Source organism: Atractosteus spatula, chromosome 12 (genome assembly GCF_055471065.1).
Source record: "Atractosteus spatula isolate fAtrSpa1 chromosome 12, fAtrSpa1.hap1, whole genome shotgun sequence".
NCBI lineage: Eukaryota > Metazoa > Chordata > Actinopteri > Semionotiformes > Lepisosteidae > Atractosteus > Atractosteus spatula.
Window position 1 is genome coordinate 30,190,196 of NC_142717.1, and position 24,105 is coordinate 30,214,300.

The 24,105-nt window shown below is 39.7% G+C and overlaps 2 protein-coding genes across 6 annotated transcripts in view; both read left to right on the forward strand.

The window, feature by feature from the left end:
- Positions 1-18,326, forward strand: part of plekhg4b (pleckstrin homology domain containing, family G (with RhoGef domain) member 4B) — a 64,235-nt gene extending 45,909 nt beyond the window's left edge. For 2 of the 5 annotated variants that reach the window (XM_088929612.1, XM_088929608.1), the window contains exons 6-24: positions 178-271; positions 1,108-1,194; positions 1,523-1,639; positions 2,712-2,810; positions 3,441-3,583; positions 5,359-5,497; positions 6,177-6,299; positions 6,421-6,612; positions 7,367-8,202; positions 8,576-8,825; positions 8,952-9,062; positions 9,911-10,135; positions 10,990-11,160; positions 11,846-12,023; positions 12,147-12,263; positions 14,885-15,154; positions 15,268-15,488; positions 16,901-16,963; positions 17,826-18,326. In XM_088929612.1, coding sequence (XP_088785738.1) covers positions 178-271; positions 1,108-1,194; positions 1,523-1,639; positions 2,712-2,810; positions 3,441-3,583; positions 5,359-5,497; positions 6,177-6,299; positions 6,421-6,612; positions 7,367-8,202; positions 8,576-8,825; positions 8,952-9,062; positions 9,911-10,135; positions 10,990-11,160; positions 11,846-12,023; positions 12,147-12,263; positions 14,885-15,154; positions 15,268-15,488; positions 16,901-16,945 — 3,418 coding nt within the window. In that variant the 3' untranslated portion in view covers positions 16,946-16,963; positions 17,826-18,326. The remainder of the gene's footprint in view (positions 1-177; positions 272-1,107; positions 1,195-1,522; positions 1,640-2,711; positions 2,811-3,440; positions 3,584-5,358; positions 5,498-6,176; positions 6,300-6,420; positions 6,613-7,366; positions 8,203-8,575; positions 8,826-8,951; positions 9,063-9,910; positions 10,136-10,989; positions 11,161-11,845; positions 12,024-12,146; positions 12,264-14,884; positions 15,155-15,267; positions 15,489-16,900; positions 16,964-17,825) is intronic. The other 3 variants (XM_088929609.1, XM_088929610.1, XM_088929611.1) reach the window with 3 other exon arrangements.
- Positions 18,327-19,633: 1,307 nt separating this feature from the next.
- On the forward strand, positions 19,634-24,009 carry lrrc14b (leucine rich repeat containing 14B). The gene is made up of 2 exons (XM_088929613.1): positions 19,634-20,580; positions 21,446-24,009. The coding sequence occupies exons 1-2, from the start codon at positions 19,676-19,678 to the stop codon at positions 22,095-22,097; spliced, it is 1,557 nt and encodes a 518-aa protein (XP_088785739.1). The 5' UTR covers positions 19,634-19,675; the 3' UTR covers positions 22,098-24,009.
- The last annotated feature ends 96 nt before the right edge of the window (positions 24,010-24,105 follow it).

The window sequence follows — 24,105 nt, forward strand, 5'->3', positions numbered from 1 at the left end:
TGTGAATGGTACACTGGAAAACACATGGTCACCTAAAAGCAAAGTCCGAATGGTTCTTTCTACAGTAAATTTGAACAAGTTTAAGATCAATTGTGGATATTTAAGAAGGCTGGAAGCTAAGTTCTAGTTGAAGTAAAATGCTCTCCTCTGATATCCCCACTTCTTTTTCTTTAACAGAAAAGAGAAGCGTGATTTAGGTCTAACAGTTGTAGTTGATGCCCGAAAGCACCAGCCTATTTCAACACTTTTCGCAGCACTAACAGAAGTCCAGGTGAGGTTTCAATGCAATATTGCTTCTTCTTTTAAATCTTATTGAAAAAGTACACAGGCTAAAATTGTTTAACAGAAGGAGTCAAGGCATACTGAAAGGCAGGAAATGTTTGAAACAATTCTAAACTCTTCCAAACATTTCTAATTTTTGAACTGTTGATTTTCATTGTGAATTTGTTGGTATATCATTCTTCTATGTTAACGTATGATTTTTTTTTGGAATATGATATTTTTTAAAGATTGTGTGAGACCTTTGCCGAGTCTTCCTCTTAGTCTCTCAACTGGTTTTGTAACATTTCTGAAGGAAGGGTCAGTCTTGGCACTGGCTTGTTCCAACTTGTTTGAACACCTACTGTATGAGTCATCAACATAACAAATAGAAGTGGCTTTGTTCGTATTTCATCATACTTTAAGTACATTCTTTTACTGCAAGAATGTAGGGGATCCTTCAATGTTCTATTTTCAGAATTTTGCAGTTTGGGATTCCCTTTGGAAGAAAGGGGCAGACCATTGACACCTACCTGTCAATCAAGTCCAACAATTTTCATTTTCCAAAAAGGAAATAGACAGCTTCTATGGGCATTTGAATAATGCAATTTTACAATGGGATAATGTTTATATGCTATATATTGTATAGTCGCCGATCATTTTATATTATACATAACATTTCCCGAAGACTTCGATGTTGTTTACATGATACTGTACCTTCATCACTTCCCATATGAACAATTATTTACTGCTTTTCTCTCTCAATTAAATGTAAATGGTGTCTTTTTTCTCCACTGATATCTCCTCCTTCTGTGTTCTTTTTCTTTTCTTTTTAATGCTGCCTCAAAGACTTTGCTGCCAAATGCACTTTATTCTGTTCTACTGCTTGTGGACAAAGATACAACATGCAAACCTGAAAGAGACACAACTGTACAGGTAATGATTTCCAATAATACTAGAAGGTTTTGAAAAGTAATAATTAATAATCTAATTAAATGTCTTCCATGTGTCTGTAGGAACTGACACATTATAAATAAAACAAATAGAATGTGGACTGTTACAAAACCACAACAACACAACTAAAATGCTGAAACAAATGTGTGTTGAGTGCATTTATCCCAACAAGGCTAAGCTACGTTTGTACTCCGGGACCTAACTTGATGGCCTCCATACACAGCAAAAACTTTAAAAGTTGATAGAATTAAATGATCTTGTTGAACAAAAGCGGAGCAGGAAAAGCATGCTATATTTTCTCCTTCCACAGTACGAACCACTAACGTCCCTGAAGACACTGTACAAACACATAGATTCCAGTCAGCTCACCAGAGAGTTTGATGGGACTTTTCTCTATGATCACAATCAGTGGATACAGTTCAGAAGGGTAGGTGTAATTTACTGTATGTAGGTATGTCTGTTTTTCTCTTTACTAGGTTAAAGGTTCATCTGGGTTTGACCATGTTATTTTAAGGGGATGTGCTCAGCGCTGCATGCTTTTGGAGGGTGATTCTTTGTCACAAACATATACTACCACCTCTGAGCCTGAGCAAAGAAGATAGGCTGTATAGTTTGCAAATGGAATATTTAAAGGACTGCAATTCATAATGACTATTCACAAGCGTTGGTGAAGCTTACTTTGAAAAATTAATCTGTTACAGCTACAAGTTACTTGTATAAGACTTTACTTTTTAAAACTAACAGGACAATGGGGAAAATTTATTTTAAAATGTCAACAGTTATAGTGACCTACAGTATTAATAATTTCAGCTGCTATGCAAGTAATACATTTCCTCTTAAAAGCTACTCCCCCCCAACTTCCCATTAAAAAAGTAATCGCCTACACAGGTAGTTTGTAACTGTAATGGATTACTTTTTAAGTAACTTTTCCACCACCGCTTAACCAATATAGGCTTTTCACATGTACTGTAGCATTCTTTTGGTGTTGAGCAGACATCAAAAAGCAGTTTATAAAATCTTTGTACATTTGTCATTTCATCTGCTTGTTCTTGTTAGACTGGTATTTGTCAAAAGAGCTAATGTTTCTGGTGCATACTGTATAGCTTCTTGGAAATGTGAATAGGAGCTGTCACTTTTAAAAATGAGGTCCTCAACCAGACAGAGTACTCTGCTTTTGGTGGCAAGATAATACTTTAGAAGTCACTCAATTCCTCAAAAGGTTTTCACCCCTGCCCTGTCACGGGACACTGTTTTGTTCAGCGTTTACTGAAATGTGATCCCCATTAGATTACAATGGTCTAAGATCCTTGGTTTTATATATTGCCAAAGAGTTTACGCAGCCATTTATTAATTAAAGGACCAAACAAAAGAACATGTATGAAGGCAAATCACGGACAATCCAAAAGCAGGCCATCTACGTCTGAGCTAGCCAGTATAAAAAATAGCAGGCTGTTATCTTTCGTAATATTTATTTTTATTATTTTTTTTCTGAATTGCAGAAAATTGAGCCCTTTGCAAGCAGCTGTAATGCTGCCATCTCCACCCTTCAGAGCTCCATCTCAACCCTGAGCTCACACAGTCCTCTCTCCACTGCCCAGGTCAGCCAACTCCATAGGTCTGAATACCACTTACTATCCTCAGCTTGCTCCTGAAGAAGACTGAGCATGGTCAGGTTCATTTGTCCCCTGCCAACCATTAAAAAATAAATGTATATTAAACATGTATATACAGTAGACATTTTAACAAGTGAAAGTGAATGCCGTGCTAAAAAAATAGAAAGGAGAAACACAATGTTTCTGTTGTTGACCCTTCTTCAGGTGTGACGCATTGTTTCTTGGCACGGTATTATCCTTAACCGGTTCCTTTGCCACCAATGCATGCTGACCCAGCTTCCCACTCAATCATTCGCACATTTTAATGCTGGAAAAATACAAACTAATTGCAAGTGCTTTAGAAAAAGATTGGCAATCATGTTTGTTTTTCAGTCTTTAATGTAAAACATACTTTTGTATACATCCAGTGCCTTAAAACACGCTCAGTCCCTTCCAATGATGTTTTAATTACACACTTTACTTTTTAATCAGAACTTCAATGTTCAAATTGAACACTTAGCGGGTGAAAGAATTTAAATGTCAGCAGAACATGCAAAGACAAACCAAAAACCAAACAATGTTGACAGCAGTAATTTTCTGAGTATAACAGTGGGAAATAATCAATGGCTGTTTTAGGAAGTTGCAGAGGTGATCAGCAGACACAGACTCCTCATGAAGAATGTCCTGGATGACAGGCACTTGATCCGGCTCCGACTACAGGGAGGAACCATCCTGGCCAGAATCAAGAAAGAGGAGTGCTGTGAAAGTGAGAATCACAGGTGGGAGACAGCAGAATATAAGGAAGATTGCAAACGAGTGGAGGTTGCTCAGCCTGTTTAGCACACTTGGTTGCTAGTGGTGGATTGATCTGACGATCACACCCATGCGTTTTACATTCACAATATTTATTCATCTCGTAGATGCCATTAGCCAAAGTGACCTACTCTCACATCTGTTCACTTCTTGAAAAAAGCAGGGGTGTTGTCTTTGACAACATTGGCCAAGTAGCTTGTTACATGCTCCCACAACTCCTTTGTGCATTTGAACAGTTGCATGTTGTTATGGCACATTCATGCTGTATATGTGCTCCTGTCAGAAACACATCACTATGTGTACAAACATATCAAGTTGTTTAAAAATATTTTTAATCAGCAAATAACAGCTGAATAACATCCATGCCATTTCAGTAAAGAACATTTTGTATTTCTCTTATTGTAATGATTGATTTTATTTAGATTGAATTTAGCGGATGAGTAAAGTAATGAATCCCTTTGCAGCAATTAAATAGTAGATTAAATGCTCAACTTAATTTCTTACATTTTAGGGGCATCTTTGAATCTTTGTTCCATCTCACGTTAATCCAGGGAATATGGGCTCCAGTTGCCACAAATTTTCCCAATCATCAAAGTTCAAATTTGGTTAATAGATTAAGAAACTTTGAAAGACATATAGTGAATCTGTAACCTGAGTATTTTATCGTTGGAGAGTTTTTATTCATTTATAACCATGTTCTTGTTGCGGACTTTCTGTGCCTCGACTCAAGATGCCTCTGTATGAATTTCCATTTGCAGGGTGGATTGGAGTTTTAATTAAAATTCTGTTACTCTTCTCCAATCACAAAGCAGCAGCTCCTTTCCCCAGTGCCAAACAGTAGCTGGCTGAATTTTAAAGCGTAGCCTTTCATCTTGTAGTTTAAACTTTATGAGTCCCAGTTACAATTGTTTGGAAACTGGCTGCCATTTTGGCTTTTGATTAGCATTGTAATGGCTGCCACCAACACACCCCAAGAACCTTAAAGAATCAAAAAGCATTTAAGAGTCTACACTCCTTCACAGTCATGTTAGGTGGTTTTGAATGCCCAGGACTTGTTATATTTTTCTAGCTGGCCCAGACGCTCCAAGATAGCTCACTAGTGAGACTTCAGCTGCTGTTTTTCTTAGCTGGAAACAACAAGAGAACTGTCAGCTCCCTAGCTTATATGGTAATGTTACTATATAAAAATACATTGCACTGACCTTCGAAAACTGCATTCCTATCATCCACTACATTATTACCTAGGTTTGTGGTATGCAGTGTGGTATAATTATGAGGAATAATCACCATATATTTTCGAAGAGGGAGCTCTTGCTCGTCAAACTTGTTTGAATTCTGCCAGCAGTCTACTACAAAAGAGAAAGGCTGACGCACAACATTTTTGTAGAGGTGTGATAATTGTAGATCCTTTAGTACATTATGTCACTGGGCGTCTCCAAGACAGCATTTTGCAGAAGATCTTGGAAAGACCTAAACAAATGCAATCACTAAAAGAGACGGATGTGGCCATAGACACCTGGATGTAAATTTAGGGAAGGTAGTTTCAGATAACATGTTTAATCTTCCCTACATTACACAATTTTAGAGTACTCCAACATTAATGTATCACATTATTTGTCCTAAATCACTAAAGCAAGACAATTGTCCTTAGAATATTGTATCTGGGACTGTACAATGTATTTCCCTTAATTTATGGATGATAACTAATGAGCCTCATTTGTCTAAATTTTGGTGTTTACAGGGATGCCATTGATATGGTCACTGCGTTGTACAATCAGGTGGATGAAGAAGTTCATAAGCTAGTAATTCTGTCCAACAAGTCTCTGAAACAGTTGGAGAATCTCTTGGAGATACGTAGGTTTGAAGAAGGAAGTAACCAGGTAGGACATTGACAACTCTACGGTTAAGATATTCAAAAACAGATGAATGTAAAGTGAAGCTTTTTACACTTGCCAGCCAAAATATGAGGAACAACTGGTCTGAGGTATAGACCCTCTCAGTGACAGGCAATGAGTGGTTGACTTTAGGGACATGAGGAAGACTTCTGTCACCTTCCCCTGGTCAGAAATGTCCACAGACCTCAATTCTGCTGAGAACCAGTAAAACAAATTGATGTTATCTCCCACACACCATTACTCTAATCACAACATCAAGTGTAGGAGATCCTGTTGGAACACTCTGTTAAGACTAGACTTTCAGATAAGATACATATTACATCCTATTCCACCTGCTCTCTCTACTTGCAGAGCCCCATCACAGTATTCAGTGGGGGTACCCAATAATATGGCTGGTGAGTTTATAAGCCCCTCTATAATAACTTCTTTCATGTTAGTTTCAGGGCTGATTTTCATCCTGATGTCAAAAATACAGAAGGAAGCATCCCTGTTTCAAAAGTATTAGAAGTACAGTATATTCTGAGGCAAAGGACAGGGAGCATTAGTTTGAAATTGAAGGCATAGGTTTTTGAAATGATGATGATTTTGTTTGGAAGTTACTGTGAACCCTCTCCCTGAAATCAGCAAAGTCAATGTGAGCTAAATTTTGTTTTTTTCTCTACAGATAAAATTGTGGTTTTCTGTGGAGGGAGAGAAGTACCTCGCTCCTCTGGATTCTATGACTATGTCTTTAGCTGGTCTGAAGCAGATGCGACAGTGCTTAGCAATGTTTCTCGAGGAGTCTGCAGTATGTATCTATGGAGGAAAAACTGCTTTTTGAAACATACTCCTGTATTGTCCTTATTTAACATCGTCCCTGAACGTTTGTATTTGTCTGTACAAAGATTAATTGCACCCTGTTTCCACAGCAACATCAGAAAAGGGGGATGCAGCTCATCAAGGAGTCCAAAGGCATCGCTAACACCTCCCTTTTCAAAGATGCTCACCTGGAACAAAAGGTGCAGGACTTTAAACTGCACTTGCACAACACCATTGGCAGAATCGAGAGGCGAAGGACTGAGCTGGAAATATTGGTCAATCTGTATGAGTTTTATGATACGGTAATTTTTTATTGTCTTGATTCATTTCTTGAGTGTCCTTTTTGTAGTGTTAGGTTGGTCATAAGACGTCACACTGTGTAAAATGTTCTAAATCATAAATGCATTCAAATCCAATAAGCCATAGATATCTGTTAAGAATTTCCTGTCTCTTATTGCAGTTGCTGCAGCTTTGAGTGGCTTATTGTGGTAACAGCTCCATCCTGGCTAATTAGCCTTAATTTGTCTGTTTAGCATAGAAGCAGAGTTGTTGCCCATACTGTATACTGTATGTTCAGTCAGGAGACAGTGTCTTCAGTGTTATTTGTGTAGTCTTAGCTAATCTGCAGAAAGCATCAGTTTGTATGATGGAAGAAATGCCCACTTCTTTGATGTTCAAGATAAATATTTTGCTGAGGCCTTGATATACTACATATCTAATACTATGAGAATATGTGAGAACATTCCTCTAACTTGGGTATATGACATTATATGATGAAGTAATAACTCATTTTTACAGACAAAAATATAATGTTAGTGTACTAATTCTGTCTAATATACAACTTAAACCTTAATAATTGCAGGGTAATACGATTGAGGCAGGAGAATTTATCACACTGAAGGCTTTTGATTAACTTTGCATTGATATGTTACTTTTCAAAAAACATTTTCTTCTCTTTTTCCTTAATCCTTCTTTCCAATCCAAACTCAGGAGTCATCTGCCTGCTGCCCTCACATTGTTTGGCTGTTGGTAACTGGAGTTACTCTGTTTTTCTAGGCTGACCAATGGGTGGAACACTGCAATGAATACTTTAGGCAGCTGAATGTGGAAGACAGCACTCCCAGGCTCTCTCCAGCAGAGATTCAGATCCTGCAGGACTATCACCGTGAGGCTAAAAAGTTCTCGCCAGAGAATTTCCACACTCTAAATGAAATGGTGTTGAATCTCAACAGCCCCAGCAAGCTGAAGGAGTGGAACAGCCACTGGATGAAATGTCAGCAAACCAGACAGCATCTGGAAGAAGTCTTAGCTAGAGCCACGACGACACCCAAAAGCTGTGGGCTAACATCACCAGCTGACTCCAAAACAGCTGAAGGAAAAACGGGAGTCAGGCAGCCTTCATGCCGACGTGTCAGTGACAGTTGCATAAACCCCACGCAGACTCAGGAGTCCAGAAAAATGAGTCCTCACAGGCGCGAGGATGTCCCATTCTCTAAAAGCCACTCTTTGTTTCTGGCCCCCTTTCAAGCTGGGTCCGAGCAAAGCGGGCCGAGCCCGGCTGTGTTTGACGACACCGATAGCGACTGCACTGTGGACTCCTCTGCCTCCTGCTGGTCGGAACCCGTGTGCTCCCCAGCGGCGCGGCACAGGAAGCAGCCGTTGAAAAAGATGATGAAGAAAAACGTCGGCCATGACGCTTCCTCGAGGGAGAGCAGCCACGGGTACACGGGTGTCTACATTAGGGGGCTGGAAGTGGCCAATAACGTGGCCGCAGAAAAAAAGCTGCTTAGGCCTGACGTGAAAAGCCCGCAGCTGTGCCGGAGCCGCAGCCTGTCCTCCCCTCCCAGAATGCACAGCAGACACTCTGACGGAGACATCAGAAAGCAGAGCAGGTACGAGCTCTTTAATTCCCCTTTCTCAGTTCGAAAATCTGGCTATGATGGCTTCTCCTTCATTGAAAAGAAGCTGGAAGTGCTCTTACTGACTGAAAACTGATTTGTTTTGAATTTTCTGTCCGGAAGTGACTTAGAAATATCAGGAGAATAAAATCACAATGCTATTTTTAGAAATAGCACCCTCACAAAATATCAAGGAATAGAGATAAGCCATAAATAATTGTAACATCATGTTATCGACCTTTTTCCTTTTGAATTTTTTTCATCAAAACCAAATGTAGAACAGAAACATTATTGTACAAGAATACAGTACTTATATACATGACTGTATGTGCTATGATGTAACCATGATTTTGGTGTTTTAAAACAGCAAAATGCAGCACATTATGGATGAAATGATTTCCACAGAGAGGGAATATGTTCGATCACTTGGTTATATAATTGAAAACTATTTTCCGGAGATGGAAAGGATAGACCTGCCCCAGGATTTAAGAGGAAAGCGCAACATCATCTTTGGAAATATGGAGAAACTGTATGATTTTCACAGTCAGTATTTTCTCAAAGAACTGGAGCACTGTGTGGAGTCCCCGCTGTCTGTCAGCAGCTGTTTCCTTCGACACGTAAGTTTCTCAACTGTGCTTACAAGCTATTATTCACGTATGATGTAGGTGCATTTCTAAATATAGTTCCTTATTTGTGATGAGCATAACAAAATGGTAATTGAAAAACATCCAATTTTATGATAGAAAACACCTTTTTCTTTGAAGGAGGAACAATTTGGGATGTATGCTTTATACAGCAAGAACAAGCCACAGTCAGATGCACTGTTAGCCAGTCATGGCAACGGCTTTTTTAAGGTGAGTCCAAATTCTTAAGCTTCATCCTTGCCAGTCTCCTAATGTGATGTGAAATGTAATCCCACAGTGCATCAAGTGTCACTCTACGAGTCCAAATAATACTATTTACAACGTTTAACTGAAATATGTCTTTATTGGCAAGCTGAGCTTGAAGCAGCTACTAATAAAAATATGTACATCATCTACTTCTTTTGTAAACAAAAAGGGAAAACAAAAATTAAATTAATAAATACAGTTCAAAGCATGAAATTTAAATCAATGTTATGTTCAAATTGTATAATGCACCACTAAGACTTAATATAGATTGTTATGTACAATTTGCCCACCACATGTTCACAAAAAGATAGTGCTGCTCTCAAATCATTCCAGACAAGATTGTCCATATACATTCCTGGACTTTTTAGCTGAAAGTTTGAATAAATAACAGAAGAAATGTGATCATACAGATAACAACACCCTTAGAAACATGATTCAAGTCAATAAAATCCTATCACCAGAAGGAAGGTCATGGCTTTCTAGAAGCCAGAACTGCATTGCAAATATTCATTTGAAATAAGAAATAAGAAATAACTTTAATTTGCTCAAGTTCATCTAGGAGGAGAGGCATATGAACACTTCACAGGTGGTGGAGATAAATTCCAGAGGGTGACACGAACATAGCACAATGGTTAACACGCTGAAGCAGGGCTCAGAATGTGGTCTTTTCCAAACCCAATCTGCTCCACTGCACAACGTCCCTTCAACTACCTCATCACTGTGATATTATTTATCAGGCAAGTCGGCAAGGACTGAGCAGACTGGTCAGTTTTTCATTTTGTTTCTAATCCTCCATCTGCTATGGTTTCTAGAACAAGCAGCTGGAGCTGGGAGATAGAATGGACCTGGCCTCCTATCTGCTGAAGCCCATCCAGAGGATGAGCAAGTACGCGCTGCTCCTGAAGGACATGATCAAGGAGTGCAGCAAATCGCAGGACCAGGAGCTCACTGACCTGCGGGCTGCCGAGGAGATGGTCAAATTCCAGCTGCGCCATGGCAACGACCTGCTGGCCATGGATGCCATTCGAGGCTGCGATGTGAGGCCAACTATGTTAATCAGTATGAGTACGGGAGAGGAGAGGTGTGGAGGGGCGGACTGCTGTGGGTTATCTGGAGAGCTCTGGAGACATATATACAGATATATAATCTTTACTTTTTAATAATAAAAAAACATATGTAACACACCCTTTCAAGAGAGGGCTAGACAAATGCGCAGAAATACATGCAATAGAAGCTCACAGCTCTTGGGTCCTGGGTTTGATTCTGGTGGTTCCCATCTGGAGTTTACATGTTCTGCCCATGTTTAAGATAGCATCTGCTAGGTGCAGCATTTCCCTCCCACCATCCAAAGAAATGCAGGCTAGATCAATTGGGGCAACTAAATTTTCCCTGTTTGTGTGTATGGGTGTCTTGCAATGGACAAGGGGGTTGTCTGGCCTCGGGCACTTTACTTCACAAACCAGCTCTGGATCAATACAAACCTTGCTTGGAATAAGCAGCTTTCAGCAAAAGTATAGTTTCCTAAAGACAGATGCCAAATGCGGTCTTCTTATTTTGAACTGGAGATACATTTTTTAATAGTTACTGCAAAACAAGCCAAGAGGCCAGATTGCCTTGAAATCTACATGCTACACAAGTGTTATTTAACTGTAATAGTGAGGGACAGATTTTGAGACTAGTACAATAAATCTAGACAGCCAGATCCTGATGTAAGAACCAACACTACAAGAATATTTGATGTTCTTCTCTTACACCAAGATCTTCTAAAAGCAGTAGATGTGTATTTTTTCTCCTCAGCCTCAGAAGTCAGCTGTATGATGGAATCCTGTATCCCAAGGCCTGGCAGAAGTTGTGTGTTTGCAGTGCTGACAAGTTCTTCCTTTTGTTTCAGGTGAATCTGAAAGAACAAGGGCAGCTGCGGTGCCAGGATGAGTTTATTGTCTGGTGCGGACGCAGGAAGTACCTCCGGCACGTCTTCCTTTTTGAGGACCTCATTCTGTTCAGCAAAACTAAAAAGATTGATGGGGGATATGACATCTACATTTACAAACAGTCCTACAAGGTACAGAACAACAGAAAGTAAAGCTTCGGTGCAACAGTCTTCTGTCAATGTAGTGTGAGACTTTCTTGATGATATTAATGGACAATTCCAGATGGAGGTCAGCGTTCAAGGCAAAAGTGCAACCGAATTGCTAGAAATATTATTAATTAACAACTGACAGATGTTCAGAGTTGGTGTTAATGTTTCAGGAGCTTAGCCGTACATGCTACTGATGTCTTATTTAAAATATAAATACAGACAGAAGTGACTACTTTCACAGACAGAAAAGAGTGACCTTTGACCCTAACGTGCAGAGAACAGTACAGCACTGTGAAAACACAGACTTGTTTTCCCTGTCTTGCATCTCTTCTCCATTATTTAGTAGCTGTTCCACTGAATTTGGTGTCTTTGTGCATCTCAGAATTCACTTATGAGACAGAATAAATACTTTGGGTCAGTTTTTGAGAAATCATCCTTTCTCACATAACAAAAGTTCGTCCTTTTGTTCAGCAGCTTTTTGTTAATTTACAGAAACCTTAGTTTTTTCCAGGAGGTCTCCCATCCAGGTACTGGCCAGGTTCAACCTGCGTAGCTTCAATGGGCTCCAATTTGTGAGTTACAGGGTGATATAGCTGCTGGCTAAACCCACTTGAAGCAGGACCCAGCTCAAGCCCTAATCACTATTCATGGACATAATGTTTTGCAGACTGCAGAAATCGGAATGACCGAAAACGTGGGCGACAGTGGGCTGCGGTTTGAAATCTGGTTTCGACGTAGGAAATCGCAGGATACCTTCATCCTACAAGCCTGCTCAGCGGAGGTGAAGGCAGCTTGGACGAACATAATAGGAAAAATTCTGTGGAGACAAGCACTGCGGAACAGAGGTAAATATCTGTTTTTGGAACCTCGATCAAAAACCTTTTGAAATTATAAAAACACATTTATAATAATCTAATTCATGCTGTGCACATGTATATATTATTTTATTATTATAATTTTGTTTATAGAGCTGCGAATGCAGGAGATGGTCTCAATGGGAATAGGCAATAAGCCTTTTATGGACATTAAGCCCAGCGATGCTGCAATAAGTGACAGAGCAATAGATTATATCATGAAGGGAACAGGTAAGTTAACTGTTAAGCAAGAACTGTGTTTCTTAACTGTTTTAGCTTTTCACAGTCTTAGCTGTCTCTAACTGTAAGCACTGATTGCCCCTGCAATTAGACAAAAAGCCCAAAGAACTGTGTTCATTCCACATATTTGTGCTCTTTTTATATGTGGCACCAAGTTTGTTGATCACTTCAAAGTTAAGTAAAAAAAAAATCCCTTTGAATTTCAGTTTTTTGTTTTCTTTGTTTTGGAGCTTCAGTACAGAATCCTGGTTAGTATGCAGGTACTTATCCATTTAACCAAAGAAACCTGAACTAGGCTGTTCGGAGGCTTTTAAAAAACATTTTCTGCACATAGATGGAGAAATCTATCCTCTATTGTCTGGCTACAGATAGGTGGCATTGCCTGAACATGCTCAGGTTGCAGGTGTTTCCTGTGTGTATATCTATAACACATTTGAAGTTTTTGATGTTTATACATTGAATATTATTGTGTCTGCACACATACAGAACATCTGTTGCAGTCAATGTAAAATGTGTTAGCTATTGAATACACTGCCGAGGTCGCCTATATTAACTCCTGGCCCTGGTGTGTCTGTTGACCCGGAGGGCAGTCTGACAACAAGATCACCGCTAGGGGCCGCCAAGTCAATTATTAAAGACTTTGGAAATACTTCAAAATCTATGTAATGGAATAGTTGTTAATTGTCGGGACTGTTGAGATTTTCCACATGGGATTTGTTTGGCATTTTTATAAAAGGAGTGTCTTTTGATGCATACATGAAGTTGTAACAAAGGACTAGTTGTTTTTTTTAAAAAAAGGTAGATAGAGTTGGTGTAATGTTTATTAATATCTATGTTTGATTTTATTTTGGAGCTGTTCTTACTCATGTTTTAATGTCTGATGAAGCTAGCATTTAGCCCTAACTGTTGTTTAATGTCAGGTGGTTATGTTAGAGTGGTTGATGCAAGCTACTAAACGTGGGGATGTATCACACATGCATTTAAGAAATTCACAATAAATTAATTTTGTCTTGCAGTATGTGATACAAAAAATAAAGGTTTTAAAATCATAATGAAAATATGTTTTAATGAGTGTACTGTTTTATTATATACAGTAAAAGTTGTTCTATATAAAACTACTTTGAGAATATGCACCTTTAGGAAACTGACACCAACTGCGTGTGAATAAGGCCTCCGATTAAGTGTTTTATAAAAATAACAATGATATGAACCAATCATGTTCAAAGAATAAAGACCTGAAATTCATGTCACTGATTGAACATGTATTCAATCTTAAATTATACAATACATCTGAGAAACAAGAAATCTAATATTATACCTACATAATGAATGATCGGAATGACAATTCATTATTTCATGCTATTATTAGCAAGTATTAGTAGCTGTTTGTTATTTGTAGTAGCTATTAGTAGCTATTTTCTAACTTGGTATCAGTAGCTAGTATCCATAACCTCAGTGAAACAATACTGAGGTGTTGGAACCCTTTAAAGAGATTTCTCATTCTTTTAAAGATTGTGATGCCATGGGGGTCGCTGTCATCACATGGGCATGGAATATAGGCATGTTCCAGTACACAGACACACTGGGAAACAGTTTGGCAGATAACTGTGTTTGTATTTGAATTATAAAATATAAAAGTTAAATAACAAACTAAAATAAACCTAGTTCCTATTTGAGCTCCTAACTAACTTAATTTTTCTAACTAAATATCGGGGCAACTATTCTGGCACCATCATGTTTATTATTGAATACACTGTTTCAGACAAAAATTAAAATAATGGTTTACCTTACTTGTATTCTCTTTTAACTTTAATAGGGCCTTTTTTTCTGTTCAATCTCCTCCTTTGATTCTAAGTCTATCTGTAGTTTGAATTCTCTCTTCACTGTCAGGTCGTCCAATAATAAAGGTTCTCTCTCTCTCCAGTCACAGACCTCCCAATAGTTTGTCTTCTCTCTTCTGTCTCAGATCTTACTGCAGTTTATTTCCTTCCTTCCTGCTCAGGTCTTCCTGTGGTCCAATTCATGTCTCCAGTCTCAGGCCATTTTGTAAGATGCTAAAGCGGTCCTAAGCATCTTGAATGCAACAGCCTTCTTTCACTCTGCACTTCTGCCAAGTTGGAGGACACTCACCACCAGCTCAGTACTCAATTTATATAGGCTGGAACAGGGCACTCATCTGTTTCCTGTTCCAGCAATTGCTGGGTAATGCCATCTTAAGTGCTGGCATTCTCTCACAGCCATCTTAGTGATGCCAAAAGTATCAGTAAACGGGATGATTCATCTGAAAAAGTACTGTACTGCAAGGAAAATGCCCCTCGTGGCATCACAACACATATTTAGCAGTTAACTTTGATGAGTGAAACAGATGTGTATACGTACCTTACAAAGGACCCCTGAAAGATATAAGTGGCACTCATTTTATCTTATATTTGTTAATGGACTTTCAAGACAAACTACACAGGAACTACACAGTACTTACAGTAGGTACAATCATATAGGAACAACATCTTCCTTGTAAGATATCCACAGGTATGTTGACTGTGATGTATGTGTTGGGTTGCTGTTTAGATCTGGATCTTTTTAAATTCTGTGTTGATCCCTCCTTTTTTCAGAATCCAGAACTAGAGCCTCTATAGCAGTGTCTTCCTTTGACCACTCCACGCCCTTCAAAAGGCCACACTCTACCATCTCCAACAGCAGCACCTCTTCCTCCAGCAGCCAGTCCTCTTCCTCCATCCTGGGGTCCTTAAACCTCCACATATACCCTTCTCCGTCATATGCTATAGCCAACTGCCCGAGTTTAAATCACTGGTCATACGACATCGGAACATGCATTGAAGAAGATGAGCTGGAGCAGGAAACAGGAAGCCAGCCCTCCATGAGTGAGTGATTATTCAATGGGATTATGCTGTCTTTCTTTTGCCTGACACTTAAGCATTTTCTGCTCTTCACTAACCCAGGTCTCTTTCTCTGTCTCTTGGTTTCTCAACAACAGTAACCGAGAGTTCTGAAACCTCCTCTCAGTGCACCTCAAGTGACAGTGTGACTGGTCTGAGTGGTCTGACTCTGGCCAGCCAAGCACAAACTTCTGCTGATACCTTCTCTAGTGAAGGGACCTCCTTCCTGTGTTCGTCGCCTCCCTTGCAATCCCCCTCCCCACCACTGTTTCAGAAAAATGAAGATCTCAAACAGCCCAGCAGTCAGTACATCACAGCAGTGAGTATATTTTATCCTTCCAGTTGAATACATCCTTATCTGGCATAGAGCTGCTGAATACCACCTGCCGGAATGCAAACATGTCTGCCTTCTGGAACGGGTGATGGGGGACCTGACCTTTTGTTATTAGTATCTGCTGAAAGATGTTAAAACAGTTCTCCCAAGACCACATTTTTTTACGCTGTACTCATACAGATAAATCTGTCCATTACACATACTCTCCTCTCATTATGAGAGGTCATTGGTGTTCATATTTAAACTTCACATAGAACTAACTCATTACAAAAACTAAATGTCCTTTCTTGTGCCCTGCACAACTGTACTATAGTTCAGAATCTCTACCAAGAAGAGCTTGTCTGTACTTTGTACCATTTTCACCATTCTTGGATATAAGAATGAGATTCTATAACCCCTTCATCTTTAATACCTTATTAAGTTCTTCTGGTTAATACAGCTATTTATGCTATAACGCAATAGTTGTGTTCCTGGAAATCACCATGAGGATAATATAATACTTAAGCATAATAGCAATTTTATAGAAACCATTGGTTCAATGGGAATCAAAGGTATGTTTTCTATAGTAATTGGTCATATTTTAAGTTTGAATGTGTCACGTATGCATAATATGTGTTTTTTGTGATCATCAAAAAAAAGAGAAAAGATAGTTAAATAATGACAAAATTCCTCACTGGAGGAAGGAGAGGCAACTTTTTTCCTAAAAAACATTTTGAACAATGCTCTCTTCCAAACCCAGTAGCAAAAATGATATCATATGTTCTTGCATTTCTCTCATATCACTTTATAACCTCAAGCTTTTGTTTCAGAGTAATAATTTCCTTTTCTTTTCACTTTTTCCACATGCATTAGCTTCATACTCTTGCCATTCATTGTAACAGCAATGTTCTTATAAATGTTTCCAAAGAATGAAAATATAGTGGCTGAATGCTGATACACAACTTTGTTGCTGTACTGAGGCTGCCACACAATCTCTTCTACTCTACTCATGTGACTGATTCCAGTATTGAGTGGTATTATAGACAACATGCACCCACTTTATGGGAAAAATGTTCCCTAATCAATCAATCATTTTACAGCCAATTCATGTTATGGAAACTTACGTTATTGCAGAAATGACTCTTCATTTACTACTGTAGGATAACAAATTTAAAATCCCAAAGAATCTCACTAATACAGGTTGATGTAGTTTATTGATTCAAGTAACTAACATGCTATTTCATTTTTGTGCATTAGCAGCTAGACCAGAGGTTCCCCAATGGTGGGGCTGGGGACCCCCACACCTGCTGGTTTTCATTCCAACAGAGCTCTCGGTTACTTTATTGAACCTCTAAGTGACCCCCTAATAAGACAGCTACTGGCCCTAACTTGTTTATCTCCTCGCCTTTTTTTGCCAGAGCAAGACTTCTCATATTACAATAGGCCTCTCTACAGTGGTCTGACTGAAAGGTTTTGGCTCAGTAAGTAATTGGTTTCATCAGCTTTTCTCTTTCTTCTGAGCCTCACTAATACTAATGGCCAAAGGACACAACTCCATTCAAAATACTAATTGGTGCACTTGACATGCTTTCATCGCCTATGGCTGCATCCTGCATGACTTTGTTAACGAAGGGGTTTTATTCTGGTAAAGGGGAGCTAGTGATGTACAAGTCACACCACTTTTAAAACATTTATCTCTTATGTTGTTATTAATGTTTTATGAAACTGTCATGTGGAAACCATTCATAGTGAGGTTAATGCCAAGACTTTGTAGCGTGGAATTCGAAACAATTGTGAAAAAGTTATCTCTGTGATGGCTGTATGCTGTTTACCCGTGGTGTTAAAATTACAAACTGTTAAAGAAAAATAAAAAACAGAATTGTGCAAGAAGTACTCATTTTAAATACAAGTATACACCAATAATGGGAAATGAATGATATAATGTGAACAATAGCTCAGTGTGGGAGAATGTAGACTTGTCCCCTTGTTCATGTTGTATTCACACATTTAATCTCATTGCTCAATTGTTTTTCCCCTTATATCTGCTGAGTGGGCTTCTGAGCACCTCTTACTGTAGAGGCTTTTGCACAGGACACTGGATGAGTCCTACAGTCCTAATGATTGCTAGCTCAAATCCGTTAGTCTGTGGTCTCATTGACTGTGTCAGGAGACCCTGGAAGTGGCAAAAAATCTTTGTTGTTCTACAGCAACAGCCTCACTTCCTCCAGGTGTTTTCAGTAATATCTGTAATTGGTTTTATATGGGTTAATTGACAAGTTTTCAGTTGCCTTTGTGAGATCACCGTTTCTGAAATGTAATGCAGTAAATCTTTTACTTTCACAGTTATGAAAAGCACCTGTGATGGTTCCTCGTGACGAATAGGAAATTCACAGCTTGAACATGTCAAGAACCACCAAGCTAAAGCTCTTTCCTAGTGGGATTTCTAACATATTGGACTGAAAGACACGTGCAGTGCACATCTTAAAAAATAATAAGAAATGTAAAATTGTTATTATTGTTGTTGTTGAGACTGGTGAACATTTTAAAGAAGATTATTAACTATATTTTGACATTTTTAATTCTGTTATAAATTAAGAATCTAATTTCTCTCTCCTACTAAAAACAACCTTCTGGTACGTTATGAAAACTGTATATTGACTTAGTTGCCTAGGTCTTTATTATTGTTCATATGTGTGTTTTTTATCTCTTTTATAAGGAAACAGAAATAGCACAGGACATATTTTTGCATTATGATTAGTTGACAGCTTTGCAATTAATCCAATAATCCTGCAGTAGAAACTGTATCGTTTATCTGTACAGTGTATTAAATAATATTTAAAAAGGTCTCAAGGTGTGTATTAATGTTGTCAAAGCCTCAAAGAGAAGCAGATAATACAAGGAATATTGGTAGATATGTTTGTTCTAATTTGTAAGGCTTCATAGCAGATGTTTTCTCACTTTCGCATTTTATATGACTAAAATTGCATGCTGCTGTGTGTTTATAATAATTATAATAATTGCTTACACTTATATAGCACTTTTCTGGACACTTCACTCAAAGCGCTTTACAGGTAATGGGGACTCCCCTCCACCACCACCATAGTGCGCCAGAACGCTCACCACACATCAGCTATCAGTGGGGAGGAGAGCAGAGTAATGAAGCCAATTCATAGATGGGGATTATTAGGAAGCCATGATTGGTAAGGGCCAATTGGAAATTTGGCCAGGACGCCTGGTTTACACCCCTCCTTTTTCCGGGAAACGCCCTGGGATTTTTAATGACCACAGAGAGTCTGGACCTCGGTTTTACGTCTCATCTGAAGGACAGCGCCTTTTTACAGTATAGTGTCCCCGTCACTATACTGGGGCATTAGGACCCACATGGACCGCAGGGTGAGCGCCACTGCTGGCCCCACTAACACTTCTTCCAGCAGCAACCTTAGTTTTTCCCAGGAGGTCTCCCATCCAGGTACTGACCAGGCTCACACCTGCTGAGCTTCAGTGGGTGGACAGTTGAGAGTTGCAGAGTTTATTCATGACATGAAATCACATGAAAATGCACCACATTACGTGACATGGTGGCACAGTGGTTAGAATTGTGGCCTGGCCCTGGGTTCAATTCTCAGGGTAATATCTGTGTGTAGTTTGTATGTTCTCCCTGTACTCATGTTGGTCTCCTCCAGGTGCTCCGGTTTCCTCCCACAGTCCAAAGACCTACTGGTAGGTTGATTGGCTTCTGGGAAAACTGACCCAAGTGTGAGTGTGTGTGTTTGTGTATGTGCGTGCCTCATGATGCATCCCATGATCCCATGACTGGCATCCCATCCAGAGTGTATCCTGCCTTGTGCCAGTAGCTTGCCATGTTAGCCTCTAATGTCCACTATGGTCCTGTGCTGGATGAAATAGTTAAAAACAAGCTGTCACAGCTGTCACATTATATTATACACAGAATGACTGACTTCCAGAGCAATTATAGAGAGGGTCTTTTTGCACTTCACACGAAGGTCTCAGTGTCACCAATACGAAGATTCAGAAATAGAACTCTAACATGTGATCCCTAGTCTGAAATCCTGACACTTAACAGTTTCTAAAAATAATCACACTGCTCCAGGCAATGTGCAGTTAGCTAGCAGCTGATCTGTACTCTCTACATGCAATAAATGCAAATAGAATCGCATGGACTGTGGTAAACAATGAAGACCTTAAAATTTCTCTCCGCAGTGAGTTTTGTGCAGAACAGCCAAAATGCCCAGCAGAACCTGCAGTGCATCTCTCACAATCTGTATGGACTACTTTTCAAAGCTAGTTATTTGGAAGAGAAGGCTGATGTCATTCACGATCTTGTTCAGAACTGGCCCTTGACAGAGCTGAATCTGGGAAAACTCCTGGGAAAAACAGCGGATTGCGAAGAGGATTTAACGGGCTGGACCTGTCGTGATTGCCTGGAAGCCTGTCTGAATGGCTTGAAAGACTATGTTCTTGGCAGTTCTACTACTTATGCTAAGATACTCCGTTCAGTGGACCTCACTGGAATAAAGGATGTCGAACACCAGTTTTGTAAGTGCAAAACATCTTTGGGGAAATGGGCTCGAACAGAGATGGTAGCCAGAATCTGTTATGATTTACTTGTGGCATTGCAGTCTGAGAAAATTAATCCATCAGTGTTTGACATTTCCATTGACATTGCAATGTACATATTTGTGACCAGTCGGAGTTACGAGATTGTGGTACAAGCCCTCTTACTGAGGTGCCACTGTCCCTTGAAGATAAGATGTGTGGGCTTCAGGGCAGACAGCCTGGCTTTGACAAAACTGTTTTACATCATCAAACTTGTTGAGCCCCTTTCATTGCAGAAGCTCGAGATCGTTCACAATGTCCCCTTAGAAATGACGCACGTGGAGGTGCTGCTCTCACATGTTTCATTTTTGAAACTGAGATCGCTGACTCTTCCAGCCAAGACATTTGATGTTCGCAGGATGGGACCCAATGACGAGGGCGTCTTATCCCATATCGGGGAGCTACTGAGTCATCTCACTCATCTCGTTGAGCTGCAAATTGCGTTTTCAACACTCACTGGTCGAATTCGGAAACTGCTTAGGTAAGATCCCGACTTTCACCTGTTTTCCTTTCTTGATAGTACTGCTGTTTCTCATCATTTCAACACTCCAATGAAAACAAAGGATAAGCAATGCAACCCAGAGAGTCCAGATTTAAACAATTATATGAATGCTGATGTAATAGAAGTAAAGACAACCTTTTATCAGCTGAGATCCAGGCAATGAAGCAATCATACAAACTGTGATTTTTTTTCTCTGTTTGCCATGTAATTAAAGCCATTTGAAATTCAGTCAAATCAAAATAAACTTCCTCTGATACTATGCTTCCCATACTAGGTGTACGAGTGTAAGTGAAGTCCTGAGTCGATCAAGGTATCTCATAGATATCCCCACCAAGCAAGTCTCTTCAACGCTTTGGAAATCCATACTGAGAAATCAATCTGATTGTTCAACAGTTATTTCTAATTGAAGTTTCATTATGTTGTTAAAACATCCAAAACATCTGCAGTATGAACATATGCATGTTCCTGCTTAGGACAGAAATGGGAAATGCGAGTTGGAAAAAAACAGCGATACAATAATAAGACAATTAGTGTAGAATCAAAATCTTTAACATGACTGAGTCCATGGGCATGCCATAACTTTATTGTGACTGTGAGTGCTTTATCCGCTGCAGCTGAGTCTTGAAATTTAACATAGCATATTATTAAAATAACTCCAGCCAATTGAAGGTCAAGCATAAGCTCTGTTAAAACAAAAGTCTAAAAAAAAAACATTAGTTGAGTTATAGTGAATTGCTAAAATACAGCTTATGATGTTAACAATGCACAGACATAATTACATACTGCTACAAAAGAAAAATGTACTTTGACATAAAGCATTGCAATGATGCTTGGTTTTTTCCAGCCCGCTCAACACACCACTTCAATCGCTGGAAGTCGCAAGCTGTGGGCTGAACCACGCGGACATGGCTTACCTGGCCAACAGCCTTCACGCCGAACACCTGGAGAGCCTGGACCTCAGTGGCCACGACGTCACAGGTCTCTTCCCCTCCACCTTCTTCAAGCTCCTGATCCGCGCCTCTCTCACCCTGAAGAGCCTCACTCTGGAGGAGTGCAACATCGAGGACAGCCACGTCAACATGATGATACAGGCCCTGCTGCCGTGCAGGAAGCTGAGGGAGTTCAAGTTCCTGGGTAACCCTCTGAGCTCCAGGGCACTGAGACGCCTCTTCACCGTGTTCCCTGATTTCCCTGTCCTTAGATACATTGAGTTCCCGGTGCCTAGGGACTGCTATCCTGACAGTGTGGCCTACCCGCTGGATGAGGCCTCACTGGTTAGATACGATAAAAGGAAGTACGAGGAAATCAGAGCGGAGCTTCTGTTCATTTTGCTCCAGGCAAACCGTGACGACATTGTGGCAAGCACGCCCCTTTTCGGCACGTTTGACCCGGACATTCACGAGACGAGCAACGAGCTGGGGGTTTTCATGCTGCAGTCCTTCCGGGATGCACTCACCCACTTCATGGAGAGCATTTCACCCCCGGCCGAGGAATGAAGAAAGAACAAGGGGAAGTTCCCAGAACTGGGTTTAGACCAAAGACCCCCCTGTTCTTGTCTCTTTATAGTAGCAGCCCAGGTAGAGGTGGGAGACGTTATTCAACTGGTCCAGTTAAGCCAGTAACAAACTGGTTCAGATCGTTCAGAGCTGAGTTGAGGTGAAAACATGCAGACAGCACTCCAGGACAAGGATCGGATATCCCCGTGTTAGAGGCTCACAATGAGCCCTTCAGATGTGAAAGTGAAAAAGACTATTGCGTAAAAATATAAGCATTACACATTTTTGAAAACAGTAACATTTTGTATGCACTGATGACATTATTTGCTACTGCCTTTTTTTTTGTATAATGTTTGTGCAAAGTTTCTGTTACATCACGAAATGTTCCATTCATAAAAGCCCTATCATACACCTGGGCTGGGAGCGACTTGAGTCCTGGTGTTGCCCTTAACAAGTGGCACGTTGGCATGGGAACTCAGCCTGTAGCTGCCTCCGTGCAGACCTGCTTGGGCTGCATCTCCCAGCCTCCGTTGATTTATCAATCAGGCACAACCCAGATGAGCTCCTTCTTTAACTCCCTGTCTGTTCAGTTTCCAACACTGAGCCAACGCTCAAGCGTTTTTCTTTTTTTCATCGCAGTAAGAGCGCTGAGTAGACTGGGAATCCTTTTTCCCTCCTACCGTCTTCCCCTAAGGCTGCGTTTATTCTCCTCCTCAGCATGTCTGTCTCAGACACTAAGGGAACCTCCGAGCCCCTCTGAGCTCCTGCACTTGGAGCTTGGCTTGCCATTCATCAGCGTCCCTGTACATCAGGGACAGGATCATAACCTCCTATGCTTCTGTTATTATTTGAGACACTTTAAATCAAAGCTTTATCTTCACTGTTGAAAGGAACAGTTTTTTAGAACAGGAGTCAAGAGCTCAATTCCTGGAGGACTTAGTGTCTTCTGGCTACTATTCCAGCCAGAGCAGTCAATTAAACAATTAACCTAATCATTTTCTTGGACATATACAGAATTTCTCTTAAGGTATTTTGCAACCTGTTGCATTCAAATGTATTACAAATCCCAGCAGACACTAGGCCCTGTAAACACACTAGGATCTTTTAAACAGAGTTAGAAGATGGCCTTTTTTCTTGGCATTTGCCTTTTTTCTTGACTTTTGTAATATAATAATCACTTGAGACAAAAATTAGCGAGTTACAGTATAGTTCTGGAAGGCAAGTACTGTATTACATTAAGTGATTATTACATCTAGGCAAAAACTTCATGGAGTATTTTTATAGGATTGAACAATTATTACATGAATGGCTGTTGCAACATTTCAATCATATAGTAACAGAATCTGAGCATGTTAGGAAGGCTTATTTCTTCGTTAATTCAGGCTTTGGATTTGATATAGTTTATTATTTATCAAACAGAAAAGGAAGAAATATGATTTAATGAGCTTTAGGTTTGATCTGTGTAAGTCTATGTAATCAACAACAAAACTACGGTGATATGTCCAGAGAAGGTGTCTCTGTCAGACTGTCTGAAGACACTTGCTAATCATTGTTTAATGCTTAAAAATAAGGCATCTACATTGCTATAAAAGGGATGGAATATTATACATTTTAGTTATGCTATTTTGCATACTTTCCATTGTAGCCATTTCATTAGGTCAAAGAAATTGAACAGAATAATTCAAAACATTTGGCAAACCTCTGAACTTAGCCTCTCCTGTATTTCTCTTGTAACAGAGCATGTATTGTATGCTCCTTGGCCACCCATGTTTTGAGAAAAATGCTTTTGTTGTTGTTTTACTTACTATATGATGTCAATTCTATGTTGTGGTGAAATGGGGAAAGAAGACATGATACTGAAGTCTTCTGGATGAAACTGCCCTCATTAAAAAAGAAAAACCCAAAGAAGGACCATTTTTTCCTCCTCTAAGGTATTTGTTTCTTTGATTTGATTGTGTTAGCCTAAACCTTCAGCAAAAAAAATAGCCTAGTGATTTTGCAGAGCTCA

Bases quoted from the DNA above. Each gene is read 5' to 3' on its own strand.
- lrrc14b (XM_088929613.1), top strand. From the start codon at position 19,676: ATGAAGACCTTAAAATTTCTCTCCGCAGTGAGTTTTGTGCAGAACAGC. The intron at 20,581-21,445 runs GTAAGATCCCGA...GGTTTTTTCCAG, and splicing joins CGAATTCGGAAACTGCTTAG to CCCGCTCAACACACCACTTC.